This window comes from Manis pentadactyla, chromosome 1, assembly GCF_030020395.1.
Source record: "Manis pentadactyla isolate mManPen7 chromosome 1, mManPen7.hap1, whole genome shotgun sequence".
Lineage (NCBI taxonomy): Eukaryota > Metazoa > Chordata > Mammalia > Pholidota > Manidae > Manis > Manis pentadactyla.
Window position 1 is genome coordinate 10,017,035 of NC_080019.1, and position 16,264 is coordinate 10,033,298.

Consider the following 16,264-nt stretch of genomic DNA (forward strand, 5'->3'; position numbering starts at 1 on the left):
GGAAGGCCGTAGGGACTAACAAGGTGGGCAGACGGCAGAGGAAGGTCCAGACCGCTGCAGCAGAGGAGCCTGGTCCCTGGGTTAGGGCACTAACCGGCTACCCACAAAGGCCCGGTGATCTCATCAGAGCAGCACGGGCATTGCAGCGCGGAGGAAAACTGAGCCGGTTTCTAAACCCTTCCTTAAATGTGGGGAAATGATCCAGCCACGGGCAGAAGCAGAATCGGACAAGTGGCAGATGGTGTACTCACCCCTGTCTAAGAAATCGGAGGGTTCCCCAAATGGGTGAGGCAGGTTAGACTCACAGACAAGCATGACTCTGACACACAGTGCCAATGATTTACTGGGCTGGACAGACTTAGCACAATGAAGAGGCTGCCAAAAAGGCCCTTTCTGTTCTGTAAGATGATTTTAGTACCGTTGGTCCGGTGTTAATTAGAAAAAACTTTGTTTCCATGTTTTCCTGATCATACAAAAAAGAAATGCATCACTTCTACTGTTTATTCTATCTTTAAACACACACTTACCTGATTCTTTCTAGGTTGTATTTTGTTTGAGCGCTTATTTTCTTGAGATCGCCTGTTAATTTTCTTTTCTTTACAAGGCTGAGCTTCTGTATTAAATATGCTGCAAACACTCTCTTCTGCAAAGCTGATCAATTGCTACATAGAAAAATTACAAGAGTACCACAAAACACAAGCAGTTACATTAATTGCATGCCTCTTGCATTTGTTTCCTTTCCCATGCTGCTTCTACAATTTTATATCCCTTTCCTTTTAATTAACAAATTCCATCACAAGTGTTTTAACCAACTCAAATGTAAATAGGGGAAAACAGTAACTACTAATTTCTGATCTATCAAAGACAGACCCAGAAGCTTATGTACTCTGCCCAGTTACTTAAAGGAAAAAAAAAAACTTAAGAATTACTTGATTTATTCACTCTTCAAATATTTATTAGGTCTTTGTAACTTAGCATGTAGTTGCTCTTGGGTTATGGGGGGGAAATCATGAAACATTAGATTATCTAAGTTGGAATTCTGGACTTATCTAACAATATCAGCTAAAAACCCTTAACAGTATACTCTGTTTATGCACTGCAATGCCATAGATGAATATCTAACTGTATCTCATTTAATAAAAAAAAAGATACATTCAGTGGAAGTTATGCATATACTGAAAACAGTTGAAACTGTGTTAAGAAATGAAAAATGAACTAGTTTTTGAAAAAGTTGTATTTATGCCACTTCTGCCTCTAATAATTACATGCTACTCTGTTCCACTTTTTATCTCAATCATATTCATAAAATCACATAGATCCCAGATGAACTTTCCAAACAGATTACCTTCCACCTTAACAAAAAGTCTGGAAGCTTCTTGTTTCATTGTATTTTTTCTTCCAACAGAATTACTTTTAAAATCAAATCAGAAAAACAGCCATACCCTAGCTACATGCTAGGTAGGATAAGGTATTAGCTCTTAATGACATTGATCAAACCAAGATTTTACCCATAAGCATTTGATCATGAAAACAGAAAAAGATCTATTACAAGATTTTAAAAACAAGTACATTGTACCACGTACAAACACTTACACTTCTGCTAGAGGTCCGTGTTACTCTACCAACTTTATGCGCGGCTATTTTCTCGTGGCCATTTGAAGAACTAAAGGTATCTTCAGTGCCTGGTGAGCAAGACATAAGCAAAATAAAGGCAGCTAATAAAGTAAGTCCTAAGAGCCACCATCTTTCAGACACACTGGATTCTCTTCTGGACACTCTCCCTTGCTTTTACTATAATAGCCTATTTATTTAGATTAACAAGAAGAATAAATTTTAAGATTCAGAATTTTTTTTTAAACTTAAAAATTACTGAATACCCAGAAACTTTTGCCATTTTCCATGGAGACTGCAAAACCTATTGCCTAAGACAACAGGTTAAATCATATTACAGTAACACCTGTATTTTCACTGATGTCCATTTCACTCCAAACTGTGTTGTGTACAATGAAGGTGCAATAAAGGACATTAAAACAACCATGAAAATGCTTTAATTATACAACATTCAGGAACATTTTAATTTGATTACCTTTAATTGGTGTAAGGAGAAGGCAGTATAATGGTATTTAAAAGCATAGGCTTTGGGATGTGATAGCCTATGCTACAAGTCTTAGCTCTAATTTAACATCCTTTTCTAACGTAAGTTTTCTAACATAAATTTCCAACAAAAATCCAAGGGAGTTATGCACATACTGAAAACAGTTTAAATCATGTTAAGAAACAAAACAAAATGAACTAATTTTTGATTCTGTGCTAATAAGCTTGGTTTATGTCTTAGGGCCAATGAGAAGCCATTAAAGGATCTGACCAGGGAAGAGACATGAATAATGGTTCTCATCCTACGTGCTTTTCCCATGACATCTGCCAGGCAAGTCCTGGTTCACCAGGGGAGCTCAGAGAGATCTTTGATGCCTTGTCATGATCATAATAAAAGCCAGTGGCCTTGGTAAGTACACGTGCCCCAAATGCCATGTTAATGTTGACAAACAATTTTGGACATTGAAGGGTGACCTTTATGTTCCGTATCACTCAGTGCACTGTGAAAAGGACCTTACTGCTGATACTTTAGAGTTGAGAGGGCAACTCCACTGCCTGTGACTTGGAAAGTGGGGCCACCCATCTAAGGAAGTGAAATGTGGGGTGATTATGAGGTGTGGGACTTGGAATGGAAAGAGATAGATAAGACTTCCTCTAAGCTTTCCTGTACTATTTGGTTTTTTAACCATGCATACACTATTATAATAGAAACAAAACTTTAGAAAGAAATCACCAAATTAAGCTTCATATATACACATATTAAAAATGACATTAATGATATAAGAAAACAAAAGTTACTACCTGAAAGAGTCTCAGAGTTTGAAGATTTACGAAGAGGACTCAGGACAGTGAATGATGCCTGAAGAGGTTCTATATTTTCCTAAACAAAGAAAAATAAAAGTAGAAATTAAACTTCCTTAAATTCAGCAAATATATAAATAATGTGTCCAAAAGATAATGACAAGGATTTATTTTTGTGGGTGGAACTGTAATAAGCATAAAGATAGGAAACCAATAAAAAAAAAAATCAAAGCAAAACAAAAACATCAGATATAAAAACAAATGATATTTTATGTATTTATCAGTCACCTTTACTGAAATCGTATTTTACTAACTGCAATCCATCAGAAAAATAAAAACTTTGGTGAAAGTAGCCATAATGATCCACTAATAAGTTACTTTTTAGTTTATGAATATACCATGTCCTAACTCCTACAAAATAAATAAAACAACTCAGATACATCATTTACAAATATATTCTCCCATACTATAGGATGCCTTTTTGTTCTGCTGATGGTGTCCTTTGCTATACAGAAGCTTTTTAGTTTGATGTAGTCCTGCGTGTTCATTTTTACTTTTGTTTCCCTTGCTCAAGGAGATGCATTCAGGAAGAAGTTGCTTATGTTTATATTCAGGAGAATTTTGCCTATGTTGTCTTCTACACATTTTATGGTTTCATGACTTACATTCAGGTCTTTGATCCATTTTGAGTTTACTTTTGTGTAAGGGGTTAAATAATAATCCAGTTTCATTCTCTTGCATGTAGCTAATTTTGCCAACACCAGTTGCTGAAGAGGCTGTCATTTCCCCCATTGTATGTACATAGCTCCTTTATCATATATTAATTGACCATATATAGTTGGGTTTATATCTGGGCTCTCTAGTCTGTTCCATTGGTCTATTGGTCTATTGCGTTCCTGTGCCAGTACCAAATTGTCTTGATTACTGTGGTAAAGCACAATCAATCTTTTAATTGCAGTGATATTTCATTGATGTCTGCATTTATCTTTCATTATTTCCTTTCTTCTGCTTACAGTGCCATTAATTTGCTTTTCTATTTCTAATTGCTTAAAAGTAGGAGTTGGGATCATTAATTTGAGATGTCTCTTATTTTGAAACACAGGCTTTAACTTTTAAAAACTTTCCTCTAAGGGGAGATGGGGATTAAGGGGCACTATAATTAGCACGAAGTAGGTTACAGGGAAGGCAGTACAGCATGAAGACAAGTAATGACTCTATAGCATCTTGCTATGCTGACAGCGGCTGCAATGGGGGGGTGAGGACATGATAACGAGGGTGAATATTGGAACCACAATGTTGTTCATGTGAAACCTTCATAAGATTGTATGTCAATGATACTTAAATAAAAAAATTTTTTTAATTTCCCTCTAAGCACTGCTTTAGCTGCATACCACACATTTCTATTGCCATTTTATACCAGACTTTATGCCATGTTATTTTTGTTGTATATTTTATCTACATAGGTTATAAACCAAATAATATGCTGTTGTTAGTCTTGCCTTGAACAGTTATCTTCTATGGAGATTAACAGTAAGAAATAAAGTGTTCTATGTGCCCATACGTTCAGCATTTCCAGTGCTCTTCATTCCTTATGCAGATAGAGTCCCATCTGGATGGAACCATCTTTCTTCTGACCAAAGAACTTCCTTTAACATCTCTTCAACTGCTAATCTGCTAAGGTAATAAATTCTTTCAGCTTTCATATGTCTGAAAAAGTCTATTTCACCTTTGCTGTGAAGAATAGTTTCACTAGATATAGAATTCCAAGTTGACTAGGGGCCTTTTTTCTTTTGCTCTAAGTACTTAACCACAGCTTTAAAAGAAACCATTGCACTGTTTTCTGGATTGCATAGTTTCTGATGAGAAGTCTGTTGCCTGTCTTATATTTGTTTTTATGTCATGTGTCTTTTTTCTTTGGCTCCTTTTAGGCCACTTGTCATTTAAGTAATGATGTATCTGTGTACTTTTCTTCATGTTTCTTGACTAGAAATCTGCTGAACTTTAGGATCTATGGGTTTATAATTTGTTCAAATTGTGAAAATTTTCAGCCATTATTTTTCAAATACCTTTTCTATTTCTTTGGTCTTCCCTTTCCTTTGGGGACTCTAATTACATGAATATTATGTCACCTGAAGCTGTCCCAGCTCACCAACTATCTGTTCATTCTTGTTCAGTTTTTGTTTTTGTTTCAATGAGAATATCTATTGCTACATCTTCAAGTTCATTAATCTTTTCTTTTGCAGTCTCTAATAAGATATTAATCCCATGTAACATATTTTTCTTTGCAGAGATCCTAATTTTCATGTACAGTTTGAGTCTTTCCTACAGCTCTCATGTTTTTAACAAGTTCAATCCTTCCATCTTCTTGAACATATAAAATAGTTAAGATAACTCTTCTTGATATATCTACAAATTCTACTCTGTAATTTCTCAATCTATTGATTTTTCTCATTAGGTGGCATCTTTTCCTACATATCTATTAGTTTTTAAATGGATATTAGACATTTTTAATTTACTGTTGTTTGGTGTTGAAATAATTTTGTCATTCTTGAGCTTTGTTGGCAATGCAGTAAGTTACCTGGATACAAGTTGGATCCTTTCAAGGCTTACTTTTAAGCTTTGTTAGGCTTTTAGTCTAATTCTGCTCCATTAATAAGGTAATAGCAACATTTTCCAGAGCACCGGATGCCTTCTGAATCACAAGGTTTTTCTACTCAGATTGGTGGGAACACTATTCCTGCCTGTGCGAGCTCTAGGGCTTGTTCCCTCTGCTCCACTTGAGAATGTCTTTTCCTGGACTTGGGCAGTTTACTCACAAGCACACGTTGACCAGTACTCAGCTGAGGACTTAAGCAGGACCCTTTGCAGACCCCAGAGCACTCTGTACAGCACTCTCCTCACTGGTCTGCTACCCTTCGAACTCCAGCTTCTTTCTCTTCCCTAGACCCCAACTCCATATTCTCAACTCATGAAGACTGTCCCCAGGCACCAGGTTAGCTCCACTCTGTGATATGGCTTGGAAGTTCAGCCCAGGCATTTAATTGAGGCTCTTGTGAGGCTTGCCTCATTTGCTATCACCCTCTCAGGTATTACTATCCTGTACTTCTTCAAGTTCAAACATGAGAATCACTGTTTTGTATACTTTGGTTTTTTTTTTAGTTCTTTCTTATGGAAACACAAATGAGGTCCTTGTTACTCCATCTTGGCCAAACAGGAGTATTTTATTTCAAAAGTATAAAAGCAAGAGTAAGAATGAATTATGGGCCCAATATGAAAAGGGGTAAGGAAGACTAATAAGTAGTTCTCAAGAAGAGAAATTCATATGGTCTATAAACAAGTGAAAAATGTTCAAACCACAGGAATAAACTAAACATTTTCATGCCACCTTTTCCCCATATTGTTATTTTAAAAAGTACAGTTAATACCCAGAGTTTATAAAGATATGGTAAAATAAAACCATTTATAATGCTGAGTCTAAATTGACATGTACTTTCTGGATGGTAATTTAGCAACACATATCAGAAAGTTAAAAATGTTCCTATATTTAATCTAGTAATTCCACGTGTAGAAATTCATTATAGAAAAATAACAGTATATTTATAGCATATTAATTCTAAGACTGCTGCTCTTTCACATTTTAACACCTCTGAAATCGAGTACATCTTCCAATTCGTGGTGTGTAAGTTTAATTTTCAGTATTTTTTTTAGTGATACATAAAATAATGGCACATCTTACAATCAACAGTATTTAGGTTCCATGAAATATACTATCTATAAAGAGTCACGGGAATATTGCTTTTAATAGGAGAAAGCTAGTAATATACTGAAGAAAAATGCATTAATTTATACCATGACATGTCATTTAGACCATTTCGTGATTTCAAAGCATAATTACTGCTCATCTAAAATAGTTGAGGTCTGATGAAAATATAAACAAATTTGCTCTACATTTTTTCACACTTACAAGATTCTCCCTTTTGTTGTCAAAGTTTGGTTGAGATAACTGCTCAGGAACTGGTGACTGCTCAAGTAGCAGGGGACTGATACTACTTAAAGCCTCTTTACGAACAGGTGTTCCTCCTTTCCGCAATGGAGTATTTGCCGGCAAAGATTCATCAAACACTTCAGGGATTAGGTCTTCTCTGAAAGTAACTCTCTTCCTCTTCCTTGTATTGACAAAGGCTGGTACTTTATAATTTTCTTGACCATCTACAGATAATAAAATGGGAAATATTTTTAAATCAAGCTGTATTTCTTATCTAGAAGGCATATCCTAAACTCTTTTAACAAAACTAGATTCAGCTATAATTTGTGTAATATAAAGCGGTCTGCAGAGGAAAAAAAAAAATGCAAAAGATAAGCAATATTTCTAATTAAAATATGGTAATAGATTTTCAAATAAATTTTGCATGAGTTATCTTAGAAGTTTACAAAATTAGAATGTTAATTTCCTTTACAAATTTTACCATTAAGCAAAAATGGATAGATGAAGTGATAAAGCAATTCTGAGACTCTCCGAAGAGATTCCATCCCTCTCAACTGTTCTTCATTCCCATGTGATTTTAAGCATCAATGCATTTAGCAGGTCACTCAAAATACAATATACTATACCAGACTTTTTATAACAAGAAAATGGTATCCTCACACTTCAAAATAACTGTGAATTTCTTACCTGCTTTGAATTCTTTGCAACAGTTTGCAAGATTTGAGACTAAGCTTGGATGAGGTGCATCATCACAGAGGTTGTCACAATGTTCCTAAAAATAAACACTGATGAGTAACTGTACACATTAAAGTACACACAGTCACTAAGAACGACAACTTTGAATTTCTTTTCTGCCAAGAGTAGATACTATAGTAATGCAGATTACCGTTATCTTCATAATTTTTCTGGGTTAAAACACCGATTAGCCCCAAAGATAAATGGCGCTCCCTAAATGCTATTTTAGTAAATAGTATTTCAGGCCTAAATTAAAGAACAGAAATCCATAATGTGAGCTACATTAATTCCCTCATTGTTGATCTGGCAAGTGAAGTTAAAGGAGATGTGAGTGGCTAGAATTACAGCGTATACAGATGTTGTCAGAGGACGCAGACCATATACATGGGCTGGGGTGTAAGAATTTCACTAAAACAAGAAGAAAACAAATAGGTAAATGGTATACTAAGGTGCTCCGTCTTTCAAACATGGGAAACACATCTGTAGGTGTATAAATCTACATTACTATATTCTTGAGTTAGGAACAAGGAAAGAAGGTAGTGTATGTCCCTCTGTGCTTCTCCAAAAAAAGGCTGTAGAGTAGGCAAGCGGCAGAGGAAGAACAGGGCAAGCCTACACACAGGGCCACGGGGGTCAGGCAGGAGCGTGAGACCTGGGGGCTGGATGAAGGCTCGTCTCATCCTAACCCGACCAGGCCTTGGTCTGCTAGAGCTTTCCATTTTCTCCAGTGCACCCATTCCAAGAGCAGCTCCTTCTCTAAGCAACAGTCCAGCCCTAAACAAATGTCCTTCATCAACTATCTCCCAAGTCAGTTTCATTTTCCTCACCAGGAAAATACCCACAGTACCTATGGGATAAGTGAATTTACAAAGCAAAGTTCATGTTAACTTTTACATTTACTTTTAATTAAAACCATGAAAGTTAGCAAACAATTCCAATTGTTTACATGTACAGACTTTGAGCAGTTTAGTAAAAGGACCATCAGTTGTGAAAGCCTTCATGTGATTTTTGTGGCAGGACTTAATATTTGCATTGTAATTCAATAAGAGTTCTATAGATCACTAAGATGATTCATCTCTGAGAAGAAGATAAAACAAATATAAGATATGAGTGAGCAGTGCTGTGTAGACCCAAATCAGCTTTCACCAGAAAATTGCTAAAACATTTGAAATAACAATTGTCCAGATGCATGTAGACAGAAGGTAGTTTAGTTCATTTTGGCTTTAGATCTAGATCTCTAGGCACAATTGTATGTTAAAATGCCTACAGATTGGAAAAAAATTGTACTTATTTGCCACGCACTTGTGCTAACTTAACATTATTATCCCACTTAATGGTCAAATTACCCTGTCAGGCAGGTACTAATATTGGCCTTCCAAAAGTCAGGAAACCAGGGTGCAAAAAGGTTAAACAATTTGCCCAGCTTTTAAATTGCATAGCCAGGATTTGAAACAAGGGCCTAACCTCACCACCTCCCTTGCTTTACAGCCTATGGGGGATTTAACATGAGATTTATCTGGGTTCATGTATCAACTTGAAGCCTAAGTTTATATAAAATGAGGCTAACACCTTTCTTGGGGCACTACTGCTGCATGTACATGATATATGCCAGAACTGATCATATAAAGAATGAATCAATGCCAGCTAGTACTCACCAAACTACTCCCAAGACCTCTCTCTCACATATTGATGACCATGAAACTCTATGTAAAATATAGGCTACCTATATTAAATTTGACATACTTTATTCCATACTCAGTTAAAAAAAAGAAAAAGAAGAAAATTGCACAATGCTAGAAGTGAGAAAAGGAAGGAAACAATGAGACATTTCCTTTTAAACCAGGATGACGTGTGGCATTTCAGAGGTACTGCTTTGAACCCAAGTGAGGTTTCACTCAATTTGCTTTAGGAAATGCAGCTCGACAGTGACCTGTAGGCTTTCTAGAAACAGCTTAACAGAGGGTTTCTTCAGCACAGAACGAAGTCCAAAGGTCTCAGAAGAGGGGAGCGCCCTCCTGCACAGTGGGGTCACCAGCGCCCTGACGTCAGGAGCTGTCTCTGTGCTCGCTTCTGTCAGTCTGTCCAGGGAAACAGCTCTACTTGGTCCTTTGCCCTCCACACAGTTGGCAGCCTTGACTCCTTCAAAATAAGCATATAAATATGAGAGGTGGAAGACACCTGAGTCATTCTGATCTACACCAAAAATACATATTTACAAAGGGACTAACACACTGAAAAAATTCAACCCTAACATACCATGCTTGGGGAACCACAGCTGGGATTTCAGTGGGGTACACACAATGAAGACAGAGAATAGCACGGTCACAGATTTTCATTCAAATCGAACAACTAAAAGCTACTACCTAAAAATTACCGAGGGTAAAGATAAGCAGGGAGTCTTAGCCCCCATGGTAATCTAACAAGGTTTCCATGAAACAGCTACTAACTGTTCGCCTGCCTGTACTCATGAGACCTATGACTTGCCCCATAAAATTAACCTGAGCTGAGCAATGAATAACGACCAGTTTTATTGCTGGAGTCAGAGGTGCTTGCAAGGGCTGGGGAAGGGAGAGGACAGGGTGCTGACGAGGGAGATTAAGAAACCAAAAAATTAACTGTGCCATCAGACAAGGCAAGGCTCCCCCTAAAACCCTCAGAGCACTGTCTTACAATTGGCATTTAACAAATAAGTTGGGTGCTTATGATGTGACTGGCACTCTTCCAGGTGCTAGAGGTACAATGATGAATACAAAGCTGCCATACATTTAGAGGACAAACAGACAATGTAAAATGCAGAACAACTGGGAGGGTTGGAAAGAGGAGGAAACTATGGCTCCAAAAAAGGGGGTATGAGGGAACCCCATGCTAGAACTGATCTGTATCCTGACTGTATGTAGTGTGGTCTCAAGTCTACACATGGGGTAAGATTACATGGAACCAAACATACACACAAATGAGTGCATGTAAAACCAGCAAAATCTGAAAAAAAGTCATTGTATATTAGTGTCAATTTATATTGTCAAAGTATATTAGTGTCAATTTCCTGGATATGACACTATATTACAGCTTTGCAAAATGCTCCCCTTGAGGGACACAGGGGGATAGGGTATACTAGATGTCTTTATTTATATTATTTCATACAACCACAGGTGAATCTACAATCATCTCAAAATAAAACTTCAAGAAATGCATATATAGCAACAATGCCATGAAATAAAATAATGCAGCAATAAGAGGACAGGCTCTGATAAGGCAGGAGGTGGGTGTTGCTGTTTTGGGGTGCTCGGGGAGAGTTTCCTGAGCAGACATTGGAGTGAAGTGAGAAATGAGTCATGCACATACTGAGGGGAGAACACCTCATGCAGAGCCGAGTGCAGAGACCTGACATAGGCGTGCGCTTGGCGGAGCAGGGGCAGAGCAAGGCCAGCGTGGCTGGAGCCGAGTGAGCAGAAGAGCTAAGAACTAAGCTGAGAGAAGAGGGCCAGGCCAGGGAGGCCAGAGGAAGGGCGGGGGCTGCAGACTATTCCAAGCACACAGGGAAGCCGCTGAACGGTTTGGAGGAGGGAAATGACACAGTGCGACCTGCCTCTCAAAAGGAGTGTCCTGGCCACCGTAGGCTCCTTGGCCTCTAAGACAAGGGTCTGCAAAACTGGAGGCCAGGAAATCACTCTGGGCAAGAGAAGAAGGCGGCCTGACCTACAGGGGCAGTAGTTAGGAGGGGAGGATGGCTAGACATCGGTAATGCCGTGAAGACAGCCAAAATAATGGGGCTGGAAATATAACTTGAAAAGGGAAGGGGAGTGTCAAGGTAACCCCAAGGATTGGGGCACAAGCAACTGAGTGATGGTGTATCCTTCACTGAGGTGAGGAAAACAGAAGAGCAGACGGGAGGAAACGCTCCAGACCAGCGTGTTAAGTGTGAGGCTCGGCAGACAGCCACGCGGGGACCAGGGAAGGCAGCGGGCACTGGGGTTTAGAATTCAGGGAAGAGGCCGAGGACAGACACTGAAGGTCTGAAGTCCACAGCATACAGACAAGACCTCACACTGGGAGAAAGCCTACAATCCTACAGGGCGCGAGTTTAGTCAGGGAAGCCCAAGCACTGAACCCAGGGCATTCAAATGCCTCAAGGGCAGGAGGGAAAAGGAGGAACGAGGAAAATGCGCAAAGAAGCGGCAGTGAAATGGGAAACAAAGAGAATGATGCGGCAACTGCTCCTCAGGTCAACCGTATCTGTCGGCCTCTGAGGCCTCAGGGAGGAGACATGGAGAGTGGGTGCAGGGACCGCTGAGGCCACTGGTTGCCACGGCCTGTGCAGAGCTGAGTCAGGAAAGAATGGAGGCAGGGAGACCAAGGACAGCCTGCTCTTACAGGGAGTTTTGCTTCAGAGGAAAGCAGAGAAATGGAGCTCTGGCTGGAAGGAAATCCTGAGACAAGGTCAAGTTTAAGACGGGATCTATTACAACACATTGTTAATGGGGAAAATGAACACTTCAGAAAACGGAGCACCTCAGACAGAAGGTCCCTGGAAAGGGAAGGGCCGGCCTTGGATAATGCGAGAAGAACTTACTGTAATGCGGGGGCAGACAGAGCACGGTGGACAGAGATGCAGGAAGGAGGGTCTAGTGAAGAGGGATCGGGACATTTGCATGTGACATCTTTCGCTTTCTCAACGACATAAGCAAGGTCTCAACCTTACTGAAGAAGCAAGGGGCTGCCAAGGGCACCAGGGAGAGTTAGCCCAGCTGTCCGTGGGTGGGCTGGCAGATAAAGGAAATCAAAATGCACGGGACCCAGTTAAGTTTAAATTATATCTAATGACTTGTGCCTACTATGTACATGGACATAAAGGAAAAATATTGCATGGGATATACAGGAGAGGCGAGGCCATCAACATACTAAATATTTAGTGCAATACATGTGGGGCAGGAAGGAGCAGGCAGAGACGCTAGATTTCTGTCCGGATGGGTCACAATAATGGCAGTGGAGGTCAGGGAGATAATGAGGTTCCTGGCTCTCTGCAGCTCTCCTTTGAGCATTTCTAGAAGACTATTTCCCTCCCAAATATACATACCTGACAATTAAAGCAATAAGAAATTACCTATGGGGTTTAAAATGAACATAAATGTAACAGAGATGACATCTATTGTGTAAACGACCATAAGAAACGTGTGGGTGGAGAGGAAATAGATCTACACAGCTTGCCAAGTTTCTATATTTTACATGAATTTGTATTATACTAACTTTAGGGAGGCTGTGAAAACTTAGGGATGTATATTGTAATTCCTAGAGTAACCATTAAAAAAAAAAAGATGCAATGAAGTATAGTTTAAAAGACAATGGGTAAATGGATTTCTAGAAAGAAAATTTCAAATAAGCTCAAAGACAAAAGGATGGAAACAGGAAAACAAAAAGAAAAAAAAGGCAACATGATAGATTTCAATCAAACCAAATCAATAGTGACTTGAAAGGTTAATGGGCCAAAAACTCCCATAAGACAGAGATTCATTTGTAGTGTTTTCTCAAACAAAATACACTTAAGTGTTCAGAGATCCTTTTTTTTTTTAATAGATTCTATCTACTGGGAAATATTTCACTAATTCAAAAAAGAAAATGTAACAAGAATTCAGAAATCTTTCTACTAGAACATGAGCCCTTTAAATGCAGGGCAATGTTTTAAGTTTTCCCAAATTTTGGCATATAGGTAAACCAACCATAAACGTCTACTGAACACATTTCAGTGGGTGAGCTGGCACACGTACTAAGGAAAAATTAAATCTTACCACTTGAAGTCTCTGTGAGCTCTGAGAGTGGACTAGACTCTTCAACTAAACATCCAGACTGTGTCAAACCGGACTCAGAAGATTTCTTGGGGGAAAAATTTAGAGTGAAGAAGTATTATATCTTCTCACTTATGGGATTACTGCTATCTTTATGAAGATTTGAGAAAGCATTCTAGATCATCTGGAAATCTAATATTAAGTCAATCAGTCATCTTCATTACCTAGTTAATTGTGTACAAAAGTATACAGGAATCTAAAAGAGAGTATTCATTCTAACGAATACTAAACATACATAGTATCCTAAACATCCTACCAAACGATTTTCAGTTCTCTAGGAGAAATTTAGAAAACATATTTTTGTTGCCTTACCGTTTAAAGTTTTAACAAGTTTAAAAGTTTAACTGCTTTTTTTAAAGAGGGAATTCTCAAAACAACAAAAAATATTATTATATAAATACTAATCAAACAACAAAAGACCCCAATAGCTAGGATAGGAAGCCATTAACGGCTAGGATAGAAAACACTCGTACCAGTGAGGACTAAATCATGGTCTACATCCAAAGTTCTGATAAGAAGTAACTGTTATTGGTTCTGACAGTTAATGATTTCATATCAACTAGGATAGAGCAAAAGGAGCATAGATTACAAGCAACTGTAAGATACAAAGGGAACCTAATGGACCCTAGAGAATTCTTAATGACTGTCAAACATTTATTATGTTCACCCAAATAAGATCAATGACATACTGGATTTTCGTGACAAGAAAGGTACAAGAAAAAAGTTTCAATGCTAATAATGGTGTTTGGTGCCTCCTCTCACTAAAGAAATGGGATTCTGCTATACCAATCCAGAACTAAGGCAAAAAACATTAGTCATGAGGGAACTAGGCTCCCGTTTATACTTGAGTGGAGGTCAAGGATCCTCAGCAGTGTTGTTTAATTCATGTCGGCTGTCACCTTTGGTCATCTTGATGGGCTGTACATAGTTGTAAGCAACAAAAATCCCTATGGTTACTTGAAAGAACTGAGCAGAGGAGAAACTGCTAAATAGTTTCCTTTCTCCTGGCCATCTTTAACCAGTGAGGGGCAGCTAGGAGGAAGTCCAAGAGCCCCGGGCCTGAGGTGGTGGCCCACAGGTAATCCTCACCTAGCTTCCCAGTTACGTGTAAGTGTGTTCATCTGCCTGCCTTCTCCAGCAGACAAGCTGCTCAAGAGCAGGTTTGACAATCTCACTGCTACACCACCTGCTTCCAGTCCAACACCTCGCGATGTTCATAGTCTTTCTCATAATCAAAGGCAACATGTTAATCAAAACTGTCTAATAACTAATAAGTGAACCAAGAATAAAACAAAGTTAACATGTAGGAAACACATACACACACAGTGTAAATTTAAAACTCAGCTATCATAGAGCAGTGCAAGAAACTGTAACTGAAACTGGGTCTTGGCAGTGTAAAAACTGCCTCGCCAGAAAACCAAAGCTTCACCTCCCTCTGTCTCCAGTACGTGAATCACCTCAGAGAGATCTGTAAGAGAAGTTTCAACAGCACACATTCTGCGTTGGGACAAGTAGCAATACTGAGCACGCACCTGGAGATCAACTGCTTCCGGCAGGTCTTCATCAGAGTTGCTCTCTGAGGACGGCCTCCCATGTCTGCATGGTACCTGTGCAGGGAACTCAGACTGCTGACATTCGCCAAGGCTTTCTTTTTTGGCTATATAAATAAAACAAGACAAAAACAAAAGAGCACAGATATAAATATTTTCTTTTATACAAAACCATTTTAAAATTGTGTATCATAATTTAGCAAAATGTAGTGCTTCAGTCTAAATACTGTATCAATGAAAAGAAAAATCTAGTGCATTTTTCTATTCAAAAGAGGAAATCTAACTGAAAGGCAAGAGAACATGGCTACTAAAAGGATAATAAACCTTTATCAGAATTAATTTTTTCAGACTTGAAAATGTACAAAGATATGCTTTTTTAATATAGTATCTTACTCTATTTTTAAATAAATTTACAATGAAACCTTTTTTTTTGAACACTTTAAAGGATGTGTTCATGTTCTAATACTGGTTCTGATTTGACTGTGTATGACTTTATGAGAAATACAGTCATAATACGTCTTAGCACTCCGGAGCTACAAAAAGGGAATTCAATCATCTGCAGTACTACAGTCTTCATGTAAACAATTTAAAAACTCAGGTAAAAATTGAAAACTAAGTAGTTACAAACTACAAATACACATGAGTGCATGGGAGTGGGTCATGCCTGGTGCAGGCAGATGCACTGGGCTTGTCTTAAGAGTGCCCTGCATGCAAGGAGGCGAGGAAATGTGCTCAAGGTGGTTCAAGACACCAAAACCAAACCGCTTGGAACACAAGGGCTTGAAAGGAATGGTTTCAGCATCAGAGGAACGGTTATGATGATGACGATAAGGCCATGATTTTGTCTAAGTCTGATGTTTGAAATGCTTTGTGATTAGAAAATCAAAAGTGACAGAAAAAATAACCAAAGGAATTATGATCTAAAAAAACTTAGGGTAAAGAATATGGCAGGCTACTGGGATGTCAGATTAGAGAAATCTGTTTATAATATCAGGGTTAAGTGTTTGGTATTCATATAAATGCTTGCCAGACTTAATCCCCTAAAAATCAAGGTTTGTTACACTCAGATTTGCCACCCGCCCTATTCTAAAGATGTAATGAGCTAATCGGCACTGACATTTCAACACTTAAAACTTAATTGTGGCCATGTGGAAATGTAGGCTTAGAAATGTATGATATCAGGGTTTTTTAAGAGAAACCAGAAATCCAGATTTTTTTGTGAAATGTCCCACATTTTAAGTGTTAGGCTTCATTTTAAA

At 38.4% G+C, this 16,264-nt stretch overlaps 1 protein-coding gene across 4 annotated transcripts in view; it reads right to left on the reverse strand.

Moving 5' to 3' along the window:
• The window catches only part of CDCA2 (cell division cycle associated 2), a 60,158-nt gene that overhangs the window by 32,965 nt on the left and 10,929 nt on the right, over positions 1-16,264 (reverse strand). For 3 of the 4 annotated variants that reach the window (XM_057486503.1, XM_057486432.1, XM_057486455.1), the window contains exons 6-13: positions 14,988-15,112; positions 13,399-13,483; positions 9,546-9,754; positions 7,568-7,652; positions 6,860-7,104; positions 2,896-2,974; positions 1,594-1,682; positions 528-662 (exon numbers count right to left, since the gene is read on the reverse strand). In XM_057486503.1, coding sequence (XP_057342486.1) covers positions 528-662; positions 1,594-1,682; positions 2,896-2,974; positions 6,860-7,104; positions 7,568-7,652; positions 9,546-9,754; positions 13,399-13,483; positions 14,988-15,112 — 1,052 coding nt within the window. The remainder of the gene's footprint in view (positions 1-527; positions 663-1,593; positions 1,683-2,895; positions 2,975-6,859; positions 7,105-7,567; positions 7,653-9,545; positions 9,755-13,398; positions 13,484-14,987; positions 15,113-16,264) is intronic. The other variant, XM_036889054.2, reaches the window with a different exon arrangement.